We start from the raw sequence: 18,462 nt of genomic DNA on the forward strand, positions 1-18,462 counted from the left end.
GGGAAAGGAAAGACACGGGGGTTCGTTCAAGTGAGTTATGTCAGCTCATTAACACCAACGCTTGATCACCTACTATGTGCTAGGCACGGGGGAGACAAAGATGCATAAACCCTGTTCCTGCTCTCAAGGAGTTCACAGACATGCATAGGTAAAGCCAATGCCTGCGACAGATGCTCTCGTGGAAGTAGGTCCCATGCAATCACACCGAGGAGGCTGTTCTTCTGCGCTGAGAGGGATCAGCAAGGAAGTCTTCACAGATGAGCTGATAAAGCATTCTGAGATCTTGATCTGAAGGCGGGGAAGCATGCTCCAAATGTTAGGCACCGCAGAAGCAAAGGCTGGAAGGTGTGAAATTTCATGGTGGTCGGGGAAACTCTGAGTTATATGGTGTTTTTAGAGTATGAAGGTGAGATGGATGTTGGCAAGACACAGGAGGAAGGGCCAGTAATGATACCGGCTGCAGATCTTAATCGAGTGCTCATGTGGGGAGGCCTGTGTGCCGGTCTCAGGAGTTCGATGACTGCGATAGGACAGTTATCCAACAGGAAGGGGTGTAATCAGATCTGCAACAGTGTGGAGGATGGATCAGACCCGGAGAGACTAGAGAAAGGAAGACAGCCAGGAGGTGGATGTAATTAGTCCAGGCAAGAGGCGATTGAAGGACTGAACCAAGGCCGGGCCGATGCAGGAGGGACTGGATTTGAGAAACATGTTGACATGCCTGGTGGTTGGCTGAAGGCTGAGGATGGGGAGACAGAAGAGTCAAGGGTACCTCATGGGCCACCAGCTGAAACAGGGATCATAGCACAGAAACATTCACGAACAACTGCCAAACACCTATTAGATGGTAGCGCTATTCCCGGCACAGAGGCACAGAGACAAATAATTCATGTCCCTTGGACGTACTCCACGGTTTTTTTTAAGACAAGCTTAATCTGTATACACAGACATCCAACCAAGTTTGGGGGAATCTCAGAACTATTTTCTTTTACCATAAAAATAATGCACCCTTTCCCCTCCACCACACTGAAACTCCCTCCGTATTTTATTTTGTTTTCTCCAGGAGGTGACACTCACACAACTGGGATGATTCCAGGTGGCCCCACTTGTCCCAGGGTAGGATCAGGGCAGCTCATTTGGGGCCACTGCCACGTGGCTGAGGTTGGGAGCGGGAAGCTTCCTTGAGAGTCGAGTCTTTCTCTAGCCATCTCTGCCTTTCAGCTGGAGTCTCCTTCCCCCTGGGATGGATTTCCCCATAAAATAAATGTCTTGTCTGAATTAATCTTACTTTTAAAAGGAGAAAGTCATCATATTGTAAAGACAGATCATAAAAAGACGCATCAGTCTGTCAGGAAGACTGGTTAATATGAATATTTGTTTAGCAGAGAGAGTGCACCCGAGGCAGCCTTTCTGGACCAGCCCTGGGCCTGGAAGGGGCCTTTTATTTGAATACTTAGAGCATCTAGGGCTGGCAGCTTTGCATTCTGAATACGGGCACTGTAGCAGCCACACTCTGCAGAAGAGGCCAGGAGAGGCCCCCCAGCTGGAGGGACGGCTCCCTCAGTCCCAGCCATGCCCCAAACCCTTCCATTCGAGAACTAATCAATATGAGGGATCTTTAGAAGACAATCTCTCCATTTTGTTTCATTCTTTAAAAAGTGACATAGGCCATCACATAAATATGTAGATAAAAAACGAGTAATATATGAAGAACATGGTATAAAAATTCTATGCTGTGAAACATTACATGGGTAACACATAAACACACGAAACAGAACAGAGAAAACCACAAAAGTGCTTTTGCCTTTTCCACAGTTGACCACTGTGAACTGTTTGGTGTGCATCTTTCTCAACGTCTTCCAATACATTTCTATCTACTTGTCTCCTGCATGATACACATACACTGTTCGTTTTTTGTTAGATGGAATAGAAATATATCAAAACCTGGTACTTGAATTTTTTTTTAAATTAACATTCTACTTTGGGTTTCTTTTTAAAAATAAAGCTATAAAACTAATACGTGAAAAAAAAACTAATACATGTTTACCATAAAAACTTCAAAATCGATAGAGGGGTAGAAAATAAAAAGTAAGGAAGAACCCTAAAACCCCAAAAAGAACATCTTTCCCTTCCTTTCTCTTCACTCCCACTCCCCAGAGCAAACAGATAAAATATATTTTTGTGTATCTTTTTGGAGATGACTATGCACGTACGGGCGTTTAAACACACACATCCTTCATCTGCTCATTGAGGAAGTGAGAGCTCGGAGAGGTCACAGGGCAGATCCAAGGTCACACAGCTGACTGGGGTAGAAGCAAATGCAGAGCCGGGCGCCCCAACTTCAGAGGGCAAAGGCCTTTCCATGGCACATCTCCAAGGAGTTTGCCCAGAGCCAGTCTCAGCTGGTGTGGCTAATCCTAACTTCCACCTTGTCTGCCAGGCGGTGACACTTCTCCATACCGCCCACATCCCCCCGCCCCGTTCCCCCAACACTGCTGCCTCGCAGTGTATTAATGGACTGCACTTGTGCGGCTTGCCCGGGGCGGGGGCCTAATGGTTTGTTTCACTAACACTGCTGTCTCTGCCAGAGCTGTCGTCACAGCAGAACAGTGTCGTGGAGCCTCCTGGCAAAGCGATTTGTTCAGTGGGCTTGTGCCTGCGCTTTTGTTCCCCAGATTACAAGTGACAGTTACAGGTAGAAGACCCTTCCCGAGGATGATTCCATTTAAGTAATCCCTTGCCCTGGTGGGAGCTGGTATCAGGTTAGGGCTCTTGCCCCTCCCTCTACAGGAGGCTATGGGGCCACAGGCCTGCCCCCCAGGAGCTCACAGCTTGGTGGAGGAGGGCAGCACACACCCTGATACACCCACCGCTGATCTGCAGTTTGCCTGTGTTTCCTCTCTGTTCCGTGTGTGTGTGTGTGTTGACCTTGGCCATCTTGGGCCCAGATGTGCCTACAGCACTGCCAACATCTGGGTGGAAGGAGAAAAGTCAACCAGCCATCGGGATGTATTTGTTTCTGGTTGACGGCAGGATGGCCCCCATCTGGGCATCTAGGAATCATCCAGACAGACAGCCCGAGTAATCTGGTATACCCACATATTTGATCCTGCCACCTATGACGATGTGAGGTGGCAGAGCCTGGACCAACAAACTCCATCCCTCCAGCCAAGTCAGGCCTGTTCTGACCTTGCAGACAGAAAAGAGGGAAGCCCAGAACCCAGACACTGGGTACAGGGATGGGAGGGGTGTGTGTGTGTGTGTGTGTGTGTGTGTGTATGGGGACAGGGGGTTGGGAGGGGAGGGTTGTACGTGCATTTGTGTGCTGGGGTAAGGGGCTGGCGGCTAGAGAAACTCTGATATAGAAAATGAAGTCTCTGGACTTCATGGTTCTGCTCTCTGCTCGTGTCTGGGGCTGGAGGTGTGGCCCAGGGCTGGGAGCTTTGGGGTGGGGCACGGTCTTCCCTGGCTCTTCCTGATTCACTACCATTCAGCAACCAGTGTCCCTCCCAGCAAAACGAAACCTCCCGAGATCGCTGGTTCCGCAGTGCCCTCCAGTGGGCAAGCAGAATATGTCTGAAGAGAAAGCCTTCGCCACACGTGGTCACAAGTCACACGTGTGGATCCTTCAGGCATTTTAGAATCGAGGTTCAAGTTCCTCCACGTGCTTCCATGCCCTTTGGAACATAAGGTTCTAAATGAACAGTTGACTGTTTGTATAGAGGAGTGGGAGACCGGTAGAAGTCTGTAAAGAGAGAGCAAGGGACTGAGGACTGGGGCACCAGTGTTTCAGGGCACTGTGGACAGAGACTGGGCGAAATGTAAAACAATGGTGACTCGTGTGTGTGTGTGTGTGTGTGTGTGTGTGTGTGTGTGTGTGAAGTCCTGTGCTAAACAGACTCTGCCCTGCCAACTCCCCCCGTGACTTTGCTATATCCTCTTTAGATACCCCAGCCCATCAGGACCTCTTAGCTTACCTCTCTCTACCCTCCATAGAGTGACAGTTGTTTTTTGTTTTTGTTTTTGTTTTTGTTTTTTTTGCGGTACGCGGGCCTCTCACTGTTGTGGCCTCTCCCGTTGCGGAGCACAGGCTCTGGACGCGCAGGCTCAGCGGCCATGGCTCACGGGCCCAGCCGCTCCGCGGCATGTGGGATCTTCCCGGACCGGGGCACGAACCCGTGTCCCCTGCATCGGCAGGCGGACTCTCAACCACTGTGCCCCCAGGGAAGCCCGACAGTTGTTTTTTGTTCTTGTTCTCGTTTTTGTTTTTGCTTTTCCAAGCCTTCCCAAGTCTGATTACGAGAGGAAAACACAGACTCAACAGGAAGAAATGGGTTCCAAGAGTGTTGCCAGTTAAGCTGGTAACAACTTCTCTTGGTCTGAGTTTCTCCACGTGAGTTGGGCGCCTATCCCAGGCCTGTTGGAAATTAAACACGATCATGCACAAGTGCCCCAACACGAGGCCTCCCAGACATGCTGGCTCCCAGCCCCAGGAGAGGCTCCTTGAGCCCAGTTCTCCGTCTTCCTGCCCTCCATACGGCGGCACGTGGTTGCCTCCTTCACCACAGAGCTGACAGCTGGGTCCCACTCTTCCTCTTGTATTCTTCCTCCGGCTCCTCCCACATCTTGAATATGACGTCCTGTGTCCCGTCTTTTCTCTGTCTCAGTCCTCACTCTGCGTTGCACCCTCTGCCCCAAGATGCACATCAACATCCTCATCCACCATCCCCTTTTCTTGCTGCTTCTTTTTGAAAAGAACTTCTCCCACCCACTTTGTTTCATTGTCATCCGCAAGATGACTCCAAGCGTCCTCTCCGCTTGTCCTCTGCACTCCCCTCACCGGCTGCATCCAGCCGCCCTCCCCCTTTGATGCCCAGCCCTTTATAACGGGTGTCACCATCATGGTTGTCACCAGCTTCTTTACCTGTTCTATGCCAAGTACTTCCAACCCACAGAAAAGAAAGGTACAATCTACAATCCCATTGAAAAGTACCTGATTCCAACCCCCTGAAGGCAGCTTTGGGGAGGACAGTTTAGGCTGCGAGGCCTAAACCAGCTGCAAGGCAGAAGATGCCCGGGAACGGTGGGGTCACCAGGGGCTTGCGGTGTGGGGCAGAGAGAAAATGCCCAGCTCAGATCCGACAGGTGAGGCTAGCCCTCCTGCGCCTGCCTGCCACCTAGGACATCTCCTCCCCCAAAAGTCTCCTAGGGGCGCTTTTGTATTTTCTGTCCTTGCCATCCACCCCTACCTGGACAGTGACAGATGCAGACAGAGGCTGGAACACAGACCAGAGGGAGCTACGGTGCAAGAGAAGATGCAGAGACTCAGATGCCTGGAGCAATAAAGAGCCACCCAGGGACGGAGGATGAACGTCCTGGGCACTAATGGTGGTATATCATTTCACCCTCAGCAACTGTGATCAGGGAGGACGGGGCACCGGGCCCATACTCCAGATGAAGAAACAGGCTCAGAGAGGTTGCCAGGGCCACGTCACTGGGGCATGGCTGAACTGAGCGTCAAGTCACAACCTGCAAGATTCCTGGGCACAAGGCCTTTCTGTGACCCCCATGGAGAGACACACACAGAGATGCTGTCTCCATACTTCTTTTCTAATGACTCAGTGTGCGCAGAGAAGGGAAAACCGTCATGCAGAACAAGGGAGGGACGCACACAGTGGGGAGACACAGGGAGAAAGGCAGACAGAGATAAATAGGGAGAAAAGGGACACAGATAAATAGGGAGATGGGAAGACAATGACGTAAGGAGAAGGGAAAATTGGCTGCTTCTCTCTCCCTATGGGAATGGATTTGGGATAAAATACACATTCCGGGTCTCACCCCCTGATCTTCAGAATCAGAATTTCTGGGAGTGGGACCCAGGGATCTACATTTAAAGAAAGCTCCTCAGAGTAGCAAAGTGTGCTTTGAAATGCATCAGATAAATGGGATAGATTTGTAGACAGCTAGAGGGAGGGATAGATGGAAAATACGCAGTAAAGCAAATACAGCAAAACGTTAACCGAGGAATCTAGAAAGTGGGTAACACTGCCCACTGCACAATTGTTTTAACTTTCTGTATGTTTGAAAACTTTCATAAGAACATGCTGAGTGTGTGGAAGTTCCTGAATGATCGTGTTGATTAGGCAGGTCTGGGACCACTGTAGTAGGAGGGAAGGCATCCTCAGAGGACTTCTAGAGAAGCTGTTGCCCTGAGAAGGCCCCCTTCACTCCCCAACCATGTCACCTCCATCCCCCGCCCCCAGTCTGACCAGTCCCACAGCAATCCCAGAACTCACAGCAGCACCACACAAGGCCCTGCCCTTCTCCCTGGGCTCTGAAGGAAGTCCATCGGTCCCCTAGGGCCTCCTGTTCTGCACGTTGAGCAGGATTTTCTGGGTCGTCTGAGGCTGGTCTCTGCAGGGCCCTGGGAGCAATCCGATCCGGCTGCCGGGCAGTGTGGGTTTGGGCAGAGCTTGGAGAGGCAGGGCTAGAAGTTCCCTTGGAAAAACTTGAAGACGAACTGCTTACAATGGTCCTTGAGCACCTTGGCCAGAGCTGGGTAGACACAGGAGAAGACCTGCACCTGGCCCTTCTTCTCAGTGGCCAACTTCTGGAACACCCGGACTCCACAGGGTTGGGGGAGAGCAGAGCGAGAAGAGGGGGGACCGTGAGCCCGCCCAGTGACACACCCAGTGGAGCCGAAGACATAATGGGCCAGGATGGCTGTCCTCCCCATGAGGAGCCCCAGGGCACAGCTGCTTGGCTTCAGCCATTAGTTTAGGGGCCATTTGCTCAGTGAGTAACCTGACTCCGATCCTAGGGAGGGGCTGGACCAGAAAGAAATAAGACCCAGACCCTCGGTTCAAGGAGCTGCATCCGTGGGGGAGATGTGCACTAAACCAGCTTCAGTGCTGTAGGCCGATGGCAGAGCCCAGAGGGCACGCTGACCTCCAAAGCCCCAACCTCATGCCAGCCCACGGGCCTCCATCAGAATGCCGCTTTCCTGAGGTCAGGCTTTCTCCCCCAGCGAGGACCCTTTTCCACCCCAAGTTCTGCTTACGAATTGCCTGTGCCTAAAGTTCTCTTGGTGCTGAAGCCCCGCTGGCACCCCGTTTCCCCCAGGCTCTATCTAAACGTGGATCATCTATAGCAGTCTGAAGAGCAACACCTTCTGGTCACTTCAGGCAAACTCTGCACCCCAACTGGTAAGTGCTCAGGGAGGAAAAATAATAATAAAACCAATCTGAGGAATCAAATAGAAAGACTACAAACTATTCTGTGCCTCTGGGCCTCAGTTTCCCTGTTTGTACCAGGAAGGGATAAGACTTGATGCCTCCCCGGGACTCTGTCCACTGGGGCCTTCAGACTCTGGTTTGCAGGGGGTCAGGGCTGGGAGAGGCCTTGGAGGTTATATGGGCTAACTTCCTCTGTGATCAGATGGGGAAACGGAGGCTAGGGGTGGAACAAAGGGTGCTAGTGATGGAGCCAGAACGTAGGTCCCCTGCCTCCCGTTCCAGCCCTGAGATCCTGGCTGGACTCGGATGCTGGCCTCAAGCTTTGCCCCTGCTTGCTTGGCCCTAATCTCCCCAGTCACTGCCTCAGGCTCTCAGACCCACTAGTCCCTGAAGGCTTCAGGGCTCCAGGTGGCCTTTACCTCGTTCCAATCTGGCCGCCCAAGCTGGCTGTGTGTCTGGAGGCCCGTGATGGGGCCTTCTTGGCCTGGAGGTCGAGGGCCATCTGCAAACCAATGGCCTTCATGTCATTCTTGCCCAGCGTGGAGGTCATATACACGCGCAGCTCCAGGAAACAGCCTATGTGGGGGAGGAAAGGGCAGGATTGAGGGGCCAGCAGGATGCCAGCCACCTTGTCCTGGGGCCTGAAGGGGGACTCACACTGTCGGCCAACCGTATTCACCCAGTACCTCCATTTGACCAGCACTGTAGAGAGGAAAGATGGCTATCTTGAGCTGCTCGAGCTGGGTAGGCCCTGTGCATGGCATAGATGAGTTATCGTATAGCCATTGTCTAATGTAAGTCTCACAACCACCCCAGGAGCTGGACCTTATATTTACAGAAGGTAAATGAATCCCAGGGCAGCGTGGCTGTCCTTGGTCTCTGAACTCATGCCCTTCTGTGCCTCATGGTATCTGCTCAGCCTAGTTGGGAACACAAGCCATGCACACATGGAAAGACCACTGAGACCAGAGAGTCAAGGGCTGAGTGAGCGGATCAGATGGCAAATGCTACTGATATACAGGGAAGGCTGGAGCACACACAGCCACTTCCTGGGATGGTGGGGATTGGGCGAGGTCTTGGAAGAGGGCTGAGACTCAAAGGGGAGGTGAAGGAAGCACCCTAAGAAGGGAGTAGCATGAGACAAAGGTGGGAGGCTGGAGTTTGTGGGGCATGATGTGACTGCCCAGCTGGAGCAGAGCATCCTTGAATGGGTACAACAGCGGGTAGGACTGGATACACACTGAGGCCAGAATGTGAAGAATCTAGAATGCCCATCTAGGGAATGGGGGCAGGGAGAGGGTACTGGAGCAGGGCATGATGAGATGAAAAGAGCATTTCAGGGAGGGGAGTCAGAGGACTGAAGGGACAGGGCAGAGACTGGCATCTAGGAGACCCATTAGGCCTGAGCGTCCACAGCTCTGTGTCTGCAATGGGACAGGTTTGTGAGATACTGATCCCGCCAGCTCTAGGGCAATCGGTACATCCAGGTGGGCACCTCTGTGCTCAAGCAGTTTCCTCCATTCTCCCAGAGGTGGCAAACAAATGTTGTCATTCTCCCGGTGTGCCATGATGGGGAGAAGACTGGCCAGGGCTGCCCCACACCCCTGCCACAATGCAGGCCAGAAACGGCAGGGCCTGATCTACCACGTTGGATTCACGAGCTGACAATCCTTTATCCTTAAAGGATTCTCTCTCCCTAAAGGATTCAGGCCATCCCAGCTTGTTCTCTATTGTTTCATACACCACGATTAGCCCACTTTTCCTCTGGCTCAAGATCTCAGCCATTGTTAAAACGCAAATGGCCCTAGGAGGGACACCACATTTCACTTCACACATCACTGAGCTTGAGTAGTGTGGTGGTGCAGGAGGGAAGAAGACATACCGTAAGGGATGCCCACCTGAGAGCGCCCTGGCCCTTCTTCCTCAGAGTCACTGCCCCCCCATTCCCCCACACAGGGGTAAGAAAGGAGAGAATGAGACATCAGAGTGGGAGGGAGAACGAGGCGCCGTGGAGGTTTTCGCTCTCTCCGAGACAGCATGTTCCAGACAGTCCTCCCATTTCTGGGACACTCTCTTAAGGAAATCATTCAAAGGAAGGGGAAAACAAAACTATGTGCTCATGCATATTAATTGCAGCTTTATTTGTGATAGCGGAGAATTAGGAATAAACAAAATGTCCAGTAGTAGGGGCATGGTTAAATAATTTACGGCAAACCACCGTATCCTTCACTACATAGCCATTAAATGCTACTAGTCCTGGCACTGCTATTGCTATTAAATTTATTGAGCAGTTACTACTACCACCATTACTACCACCTCTACTGCTGTTAGTACGACGTCTACTACTGGTAAACTGAGCAGTTATTAAGCTCCAGCCCTTGTTCTAAGTGCTGTCCAGATGATCTCTCACCCAATCCTCACAACAATCCTATGAGGTAGGTACTTAGTAGTATCCATATTTTTCAGATGAGGAGATAGAGGCAAAGCAATGCGCCCAAGGTTCTATAGCTATTATGGGATAGAGTAAAAGACTCAACTCAAACAGCACAACTGAAGCTTAAGCTATAGAAATTAAAAATTATAAACCACAAATTCTTTGACTCAAACCTCGGTATATGATTAAAGTTGAAATCAGAGGCCATGTGCTTCAGCTGCAATGAGAAACCTTGGAAGAAATTTGAGGTAACAAAGTTGTTGACTCAAGTGGCTTTGAGAATGCAAAGCAGTGGGTTAGCTGTTACCCTTTGCTTACACAGATTAGGAAGAAGCAAACAGCAAAATATTTATATACCAGTAACTAGAAAATTTAAATTAAATCTAAACTTCTCCCTTAGGCTGTCATCATAAAAGCAAGTTTCTTATGAATTAATGTACTTAAAAGCATTTAGAACAAAGTCAATGCTATATAAATATTTGCTTTAATTGTTATTTACAAGAAAGGGCAAGAAGCTTTACTACAACATTCTAGGGTTTATTTGTTCTCTTCCAAAGACTGTTGACTGGTGCTTTAAGGCTTTGGATGTTTCTTATAGTAAACTATATGTGTTTGAATGTTTTTTGTAGAAAACTGTGTCTGATTACTTGAACTTATAAACTATGTTTAGCATAGGAATTTGAATTTACTCTTGGCAATCTTGTGATAATTAACCAGCCAAATAAGATCTAGTTCCAGTGGACTCAACACTATAAAAAAACCTCACCAATTTTCTTGAAGTTAGAAACATATCTAGAGATATTCCTCCTTATATAAGATCTTCCGTAAGTAAAACATAACAAAACAAAATAATGACTAACAGATTAACTTTAAACATAGTACAAAACCTCAGTATTCCACAAAGATGTCCCATGAGGACTATTAAATAACCCAGAGAAACATGTTATCATGCAGTGCTTAGTAAAAAATGTAGGATACAACACTTGCTGGGCGGGGAGGGGAGACTGCAGGGACTGTGGGGAGGACATTTAAACATTCCAATTTAATGAACGCATAAAAGAAGGGACCATCAGCAAAAGAATTCGTACATGCCAAGCTGTATAATTTTTATCTTAGACCACTTTCTAAACTTTTTGATTGCTACCTCATCAGGAAACATACTGAGCACACACCCCCAATAAATATATACGTTTGTTCACATGTTCGTTTCTACTTACAGATTACGTCTATTAAACATTTATGCTTGAGTAAAAGGAACCATATTACTCTCTCACCTTGAACAACTAGAAAAATAAGCAAGATATATAAAACAATGGTTTCCAGACATCAGTCAACAGGTCATGTAGGACTGTCATTACTGAGCGAGGAAACACTGAAGTGAGCCTTACAATTGCCTGGTGTTGGCCTCACTGAATTGAGAAGACAGAAATTGGAGATCAGGGAGCCAGGACAGCTAGAACGTGCCAGGCACAAAACTAGAAAAAGGGCAACTGCAGAGAGGAAGAGAGACCAAACCAAGAAGAGAAAGAGGAAGGGAGGATGAGGGCTCACTAGCTCTGGAAATCTGCATAAAGTTCCCCCTCAGTCTTTGGCTCAGTGTTAATCTGTACACATGTGAAAGAAAATTACCAGAAAACATGAGGCTTCACAGTACCTGGAGCTCAAACAGAGCTGGCAATAGTTTGTGTTCCACCATCAAGAGTGCAGAGACCTTCTAATATACAAGGCAGTAGGATGAGTCCTCAGAGGTGCAGCACCTTAGCCCTGGGGCTGAATTAGCCCCACAATAAAGGCTGCTCTGGACTCACCCTAACAAAAGTTAAAAGCAAGTCTTGAAAGTATCCAAACCATCCTAAACAATGTCACTGTGCACGAGAGCAAAGTACAGTACTATTTAAAGAAATACCACAAAATCCAGAACACAACATGCATTTCACAGTACCTGCCATCCAGTAAACAATTATCAAGCATGTAAAGAAACAGGAACATATGATTCATAACTAGGAGAAAATCAGTAATTAGAAACAGACCCAGAAATGACAGAGATGATGGACTTAGACAAAGATGTTAGAGCAAATACTATAAATGTGCTTGAGAATGTAAAAACAAAACAAAGCAGCTATGATAAGAAGGGGAATGTAAGACATAAAAGATACCCAAATGGAACTTCTAGAGAAGAACAACACAATAAGAGAAATGAAAAATACAATGGATAGGATTAATAGCTATTCTAGCGCTTTGGTTTTTCCCTATAAATTTTAGAATGAGCTTCTTGATATCTATTTTTAAAAACCTGCTGGGACTTTTATTAGGATGGGAAGGATAGATAAGTTACTGCAGAAGAAAAGATGAGTGAACTTGAAGACATAGCAATAGAAACTATCTGGTATGAGGCACAGATAGTTGCCAACAACAACAACCATACTCACAACAACCTGTGAGATATCAAACAGTCTAAGATCTGTGTAATTGAAGTGACAGGAAGGAGAAGGGGAGACAGAAAAAACATATGTAAAGAAAGAATGGCTGAAATTTATCCAAATTTGATGGAAACTATAAGCCCAGATGTCCAAGAAGTTCAATGAACTTCAAGTACAAGAAATATAAAAATACTGTTTCTCAGAAATATTTTGTAGTTTTTAGTATACAGATCTTGCCCATATTTTGCTAAATTTATCCTTAAGTATTTATCCTTTAAAATTCTATTTAAAGATTCTATTTATCCTTTAAAATTCTATTTAAAGATTTTCAAATACTAATTATTTGTTGTTTGTAAATAGAAATAGAATTGACTTTTGCATATTCACCTTATAACCTGGACCTTGTTGAACTCACTATGAGACTGATCTAAATAAAGAGCTAAAACTATAAAACTTCTGGGAGAAAACCTAAGAGTAAATACTCCTGACTTTGGATGAGGCAAAGGTTTTAGTTAGGACACAAAAAGCATGAAGAATAAGAGAAAGAAATCTGATAAATTGGACATCATTAAAATGTCAAAATTTTGTTCTTCAAAAGACAGTTTAAGTAAATGAAAAGACAAACCACAGACTGGGAGAATATATTTATAAAATGTACACCTGGTAATGGACCTGTTTCCATAATATATGAAGAACTCTTACAATTTAATAAAAAGAAGAAAAATATCTGGATTTAAAGAGCAGACACAATATTTGAACAGACACTTTACAAAGAAGGCATACAAACAGCAAATAAGACCATGAAAATATCTTCAACATCATAATTAATTAGGGAACTGCAAATTAAGAGCATATTGAGATATCCCTATACACCCACTAGAATGGTTAAAATTAAAAAGACTGCCAACATCAAATGTTGATGACTTGGTGCTTTGTGACCACGTAGAGAGGTGGGATAGGGAGGATAGGAGGGAGGCTCAAGAGGGAGGGAATATGGGGATATATGTATACATATAGCTGATTCACTTTGTTATATAGCAGAAACTAATACAACATTGTAAAGCAATTATACTCCAATAAAGATGTAAAGAAAAAAATGTTGATGAGTCTGTGGAGCAACTGGAACTCCACTGCTGATGGAAATACGAAGTGGTACAGTCACTTGGGAAAAATAATTTGACAGTTTAATAAAACTTAGCACATACCATACTACCCAGCAATCCCAATTCTAAGTATTTACCCAAGAGAAGAGGAAATATATGTCCACACAGAGACTTTCATAGTCAAAAATGGCTAAAAAGTGGAAATAACTCTAACATCCATCAGCAACTGAGTGGAAAAAGATTGTGGTATACCCAGAAAATGGAACACTTCTCAGCAACAAAAAGGAATTAACTACTTACTTGAATTTAACATGCAACAGCATGGATAAATCTCAAAGGTATTATGTTTAGTGAAAGACGTTAGAAAAGACTACATACATATTACATGATTCCATTTTTATGAAATTCTAGAAAAGGAAAAACTATAGTGATCGAAAGCAGATCAGAGGTTGCCAGGAGCTGCAAGTGGAGAGAGGGTATTGATGCAGTGAGATGAGGGAGCTTTCAGGGGTAATAGAAATGTCCCATGTTTTGATTATGGTGATGGTTATACAACTGGACACACTTGTCAAAATGCCATTGTCTTTATTGGACACTTAAATTGATGAATTTTATTGTATGTAAATTATCCCTCAAAAAAACTTAAAAAAAAAAGTGTGAATACAAATCGTCTGAGAATCATGTTAAAATGTACCTTCCCGGGCCCTATTCCCACACAATCTGACTTGGAAGGTCTGGAATAAGGCCTGGTAATCTAACTTTTTAATAAGTGCTCATTTTGAATAAAAAGAAATGCCATAAAAAAGAGAAATGGGATGGGGGAGGCTATACATTTTTATAAAATGTGAATAAGAAAAAATATCAGAAGGAAATCCTTTAAAATGCCTGGATACCTAGATGGGATTATGAATATTTTTTCCCTTCTCTCTTAAGTTTCACAAAATATTACATTTTATTGGGGGAAAAAAGCAGCCCCCTCTCCCCCACATTTTTTTTTTTTTTTTTTTTTGGCGGTATGCGGGCCCTCACTGTTGTGGCCTCTCCCGTTGCGGAGCACAGGCTCCGGACGCGCAGGCTCAGCGGCTATGGCTCACGGGCCCAGCCGCTCCGCGGCATGCGGGATCCTCCCAGACCAGGGCACGAACCCGTGTCCCCTGCATCAGGCAGGCGGACTCTCAGGCACTGCGCCACCAGGGAAGCCCACCCCCCACATTTTTGATAGAATAAACACTTTCTTAAAGAGACCCTGAACCCCGCTGCCCCACCTCCATCATCCTCAGGCCCTGCCGCTCTCCTACCCTCCTGAGTCTCCTCGGCCTGGTCCATCTCCAGGCTGGTCAGCAGGCTCACAAACCATTCGAAAGACCTCTAGTCTCGGTTGATCCAGATGAAGTCCACCTATAGAGAAGGGTCCAGTTCAGAGGGGGGCCTACCTCATTCACTCATATCTGTGATCCCCAGGGCCCTGGTGTAACCACCCTGCTGTGAGCAGGGCACACGTTATCGCCCCCATTTAAGGGAGGGGGAGACCGAGGCTCGCAGAGGTGAGGAACATTGCCCAGGCCACAGAGCAGCATGGGATCAGAACTCGGGGTCCTGACAACCAGGTCAGGATTTTCTCTAATAATCTACTGTTTACAGCAAGCAGTATTCTGAGGTCTTAAGTTTAGGACAGCCAGAAAAACATTACTTCATTGTTTTTTTCTTTTTAGAAACCCTTTGAAGTGGTCTACACAGAATAATAAATTTTCAAACGGCAAACGTTTTCATTTTTAAAACCACCATCATGTCACGGCTAACAAGCATCATGGCTGTAACTGAATCCCGGCTGCCTGACTTTCAGGCTCCGTGTTCTTTAACGAGATGCCCGCCTTTAGGGCCCAGAATGTCTCTCTGGGGGAGCCCTGAACACAGAGACCAATGGATCCAAGCCGGGGAGAGGTCATCTATCCTTCCCCTGCCTCTGCACAGGGAGCACCTAGCTCTGGTGTCTGGGGAGCTCCCCAGTCCTTCCTGCAGGAGGCGGTGCTCACTCACCTTGTGGAGCTTCACGTCAGCATCCTGCACACCCTCCCTCCGGGAGTGCTGGCAGTTGGGGCAGATGTGCGTTCTCTTCTGGTGCCTGAGGGGAGAAGAGAGGAGGGGCTTTTGAGTTTGGGGTGAGTATGAGATTTCTCAGGACCCCAGAGAACAGTGCAGGGCACAGGGAGGGAGGTGGGGTGGCAGGGCCCACCCCATGAGGAGGGCGAGGGGTGAGACCCAAAAAAGAGCAGGAGAGGAAAGAGAGAAAAGGGGAGAGGGAACCAGGTGAAAGGAGGGAGAAGGCAGGGCGGGGAGGGGAGGCCGTCTCTCAGGACTCTGCCCTGGGATGCAGGCAGGGCCACAGCCTGTCCACCCACCTGTACAAGATGCTCTGCAGGACGGAAGCAAAGGGGGTGATGCCGACGCCTGCCCCGATGAGCACAGCATGCTCAGAGGCGAAGATCCTGCGGTTGGGGGTCCTGTAAGGGCCATCGATGTAGCACTGAATGCAGGAGGGGTTGGAGGAAAGACAGGGTGGGTGGGTGAGGGAGCAGCGGACCCTGACGCTTCAGGACCTCCCTTTATATGCAGGCAGTCATCTACTGGGCTGGAACCCAGGAGTGAGTGGCTCCCACTCAGAGCACATTCTACACGCTGTGGTCTGAGCCCGAGTCTGGGAGAGCCCTAGAATGTTCGCATGCAGAGCTGCTGAGAGCAGGGCCCAGCCAGCACACCCCGTGTGCCCTGCGAGGGCAGGGGTTTGGTTCCGTTATCTGGAGACCTGGGAGTCAGACCATGGGGACTGTGGAACCCGGGTACCAAGAGCCACAGCAAGCCCTCCCCGTGGGCAGAGGCTTCGATTCCTCTGCTTGGGGCCACCCCCTTGAGCCTCTCACCTTGATGTTACAGAACTGGTGGTTCTCAGAGGACACCTCGGAGACCTGCAGGGAGTAGAGCAGAGAAGGTGGGTCACTGGGAGTGGGCGGGCCAGGCATTTCTCAGAGGCTTCCTCGCCCTTGCCAGTCTGAGCAACCTTACAAAAAGGGAATTGCCTTTTCTGCCCCAACCATTCCAGGGAGCATGGGGCACTTTTGAGGGAGAACATCAGTGGTGTGCTGGTACACGGACTCCTCAGAGAAAGAAAGCACCACCACCAGCAACGACAAACTCCTGATTTTTAGTGTCTAGATTTCCGGTGTAAACACTGCCATCATGGCTCCCACCAATGACTGTGCTTAATAACTGGCTCTCAAAATTCCTGAAAATGTAACAATCGCTCTAGAGGTCCAACACAAGTCAGCTTCAGGGTGTGATGGGAGAAGACACCCCAGCCGCCTCTTGGGCTCAGCCACTCCCCGATAGCTTTCATGTTCCTAGACACAGCCCTGGCCTTGAACGTTCCTTCCCTGTGCCTAGAGCACGCTCTCCTCTTGCCCAGCTGGCAAATTCCTGTGCATCTTTCAGTGTGCAGCTCACTTGGAGTGGCTGCTCCTCCTGGAAGCTTTGCCCAGCTGCTCCAGGCAGAAAAGCCACACATGGGCCTGATTCAGAGTTCACCCCTGCCCTTGGGACCCTGCTCTGGGCTTGCTGACAGGGAGCTGCCTGAGGGCAGGGAGCAGGCCTCCTCTGCTCTGCCTAACTCTTCCAGCCCCGCGGACAGGCAGACCAGATTCCCTGAGGTCAAAGTGCTTCCTTCCTGAAGATGAAGGAAACAGAACCCCCCCCCCCCCCCTCTGCAGGGGCCTGTGATAGTTTCTCTCTGGTGAGGAGTGACCTTCACAATCATCCAAACAAATCCCTTATTTCACAGAGAGAAGCCGAACCCGAGAGTGTGGAAATGACTCGCCCAAGTTCCCATAGAGCTCGGGGTGGAGCCTGGGTCTCCAGCTGCCCATCCTGCACTCACCACGTCACACCACGTTGCTTCTTTGGCGGCCACCAAATTCTGTGTCCTCCACAGTGCTGGATGTGAACTACTTGTGAGGATTGTTTTAGGAAGTACACTGTGAGAGGGACACTTCTCTTACAATTTTTTAAAATCCTTCTGATTGCAAGGAGAAAGCCTTACATCATGGTTATTATATCTTGAACATCTAACACTTACTAATCCCTCCTCCTTTTTTTTCTTTTAACAATCTGAGAAAGAAAGAGATGGAGAGCATGACAGACAGAGAGAGAGAGAGAGGGAACAAGCAGTGGATGCAGCTCAGGCTCAGAGCCTCACTTAGCAGGCAGCAATATCTGGCAAGAATTTAATTACATTGTTTTTGCTTTCAGAGTTGTCTTCTGTTTATGGCGCATGATAACTGGTTCTTCATTAAACATGGCAAAATCTAAAGAGTCCTTTTAAGATACAATTAAGTTGAAAGTAATGTTGGGATGTAAAAAGGAGAAAGATTCAGTAGGAAATAGTACTTGTGGGAAGTAAATATGGCAAAAGTTATGAAGGTGCCATGCAGGTGACTGGCTACAGAAACACCACATGGTGTGTGGTCCTTCCTGAATGTGGCCTGCCCTTGAGGCCTTCTCTTCCAAGTTCCAAGGACCCACCCACCGTTCCTGGGAAGAAAAATCATTGGCTCTCCAGGCTTCAGCCCCAGCTTCCTCAGCCTTACCTGGCCCAGGTCCTCGGCTGCAGCTTCCCACTGTGCCTGAACCCCGTCCTTTGTCCCCACGTACACCAGGCCTTCATCCCCCTTGCTGTGGAGTTCCCTTGGGCCTGTAGGGCATCATCTCCACAGAGACATCCTTTTTGGAGGCCATTGCGCCTTGTGCCGAGGCTCCAGAGTGGATGGGCTGGGGCTGCAAACCCTGTTTGGTTTCAAAAAAAACCCAGTGCTTTATGATTTAAACCCCTCAAGATCAGTACGTGTTCGTTTTTTTTTTTTAAAGATTCAGAGACTACAGAACTTTAAAGAATAATGTAAAAAATTCTTGGAATTGGAAGACACAACTTCTCTAAACATTTTCTCTGTCCTTCCAGATCTTTTTCACACACACACACACACACTCACATACACACTTTCACATAAATGGAATGTACTGCTTTGTAACTTGCCTTTTCCACTTACTACCTCTTGACCAGCTTTACGTGCTAATGCATATACATTCACATAGTCTTTTTTAGGCAACTTACTATTGGGAGATCAGTAATTTCTTTAACTTCTTCCCTACCGTTGGGCATTTTGGTTAATCTCATTTTCTCATTCTTAACAACCACGGTATATTATATAAATTAGCTCTTTCCC

At 47.8% G+C, this 18,462-nt stretch overlaps 1 protein-coding gene across 1 annotated transcript in view; it reads right to left on the bottom strand.

Moving 5' to 3' along the window:
• Nucleotides 1–6,487: 6,487 nt before the first annotated feature.
• The window catches only part of NOX5 (NADPH oxidase 5), a 31,010-nt gene continuing 19,035 nt past the window's right edge, over nucleotides 6,488–18,462 (bottom strand). Inside the window, 7 exon segments of the mRNA XM_007467862.1 lie at nucleotides 6,488–6,623; nucleotides 7,659–7,710; nucleotides 7,713–7,811; nucleotides 14,491–14,590; nucleotides 15,230–15,314; nucleotides 15,592–15,716; nucleotides 16,111–16,146. Of these exon segments, the coding sequence (XP_007467924.1) occupies nucleotides 6,488–6,623; nucleotides 7,659–7,710; nucleotides 7,713–7,811; nucleotides 14,491–14,590; nucleotides 15,230–15,314; nucleotides 15,592–15,716; nucleotides 16,111–16,146 (633 nt within the window).

This window comes from Lipotes vexillifer, unplaced genomic scaffold (assembly GCF_000442215.2).
Source record: "Lipotes vexillifer unplaced genomic scaffold, Lipotes_vexillifer_v1.1 scaffold792, whole genome shotgun sequence".
NCBI classification, from domain to species: Eukaryota; Metazoa; Chordata; class Mammalia; order Artiodactyla; family Lipotidae; genus Lipotes; species Lipotes vexillifer.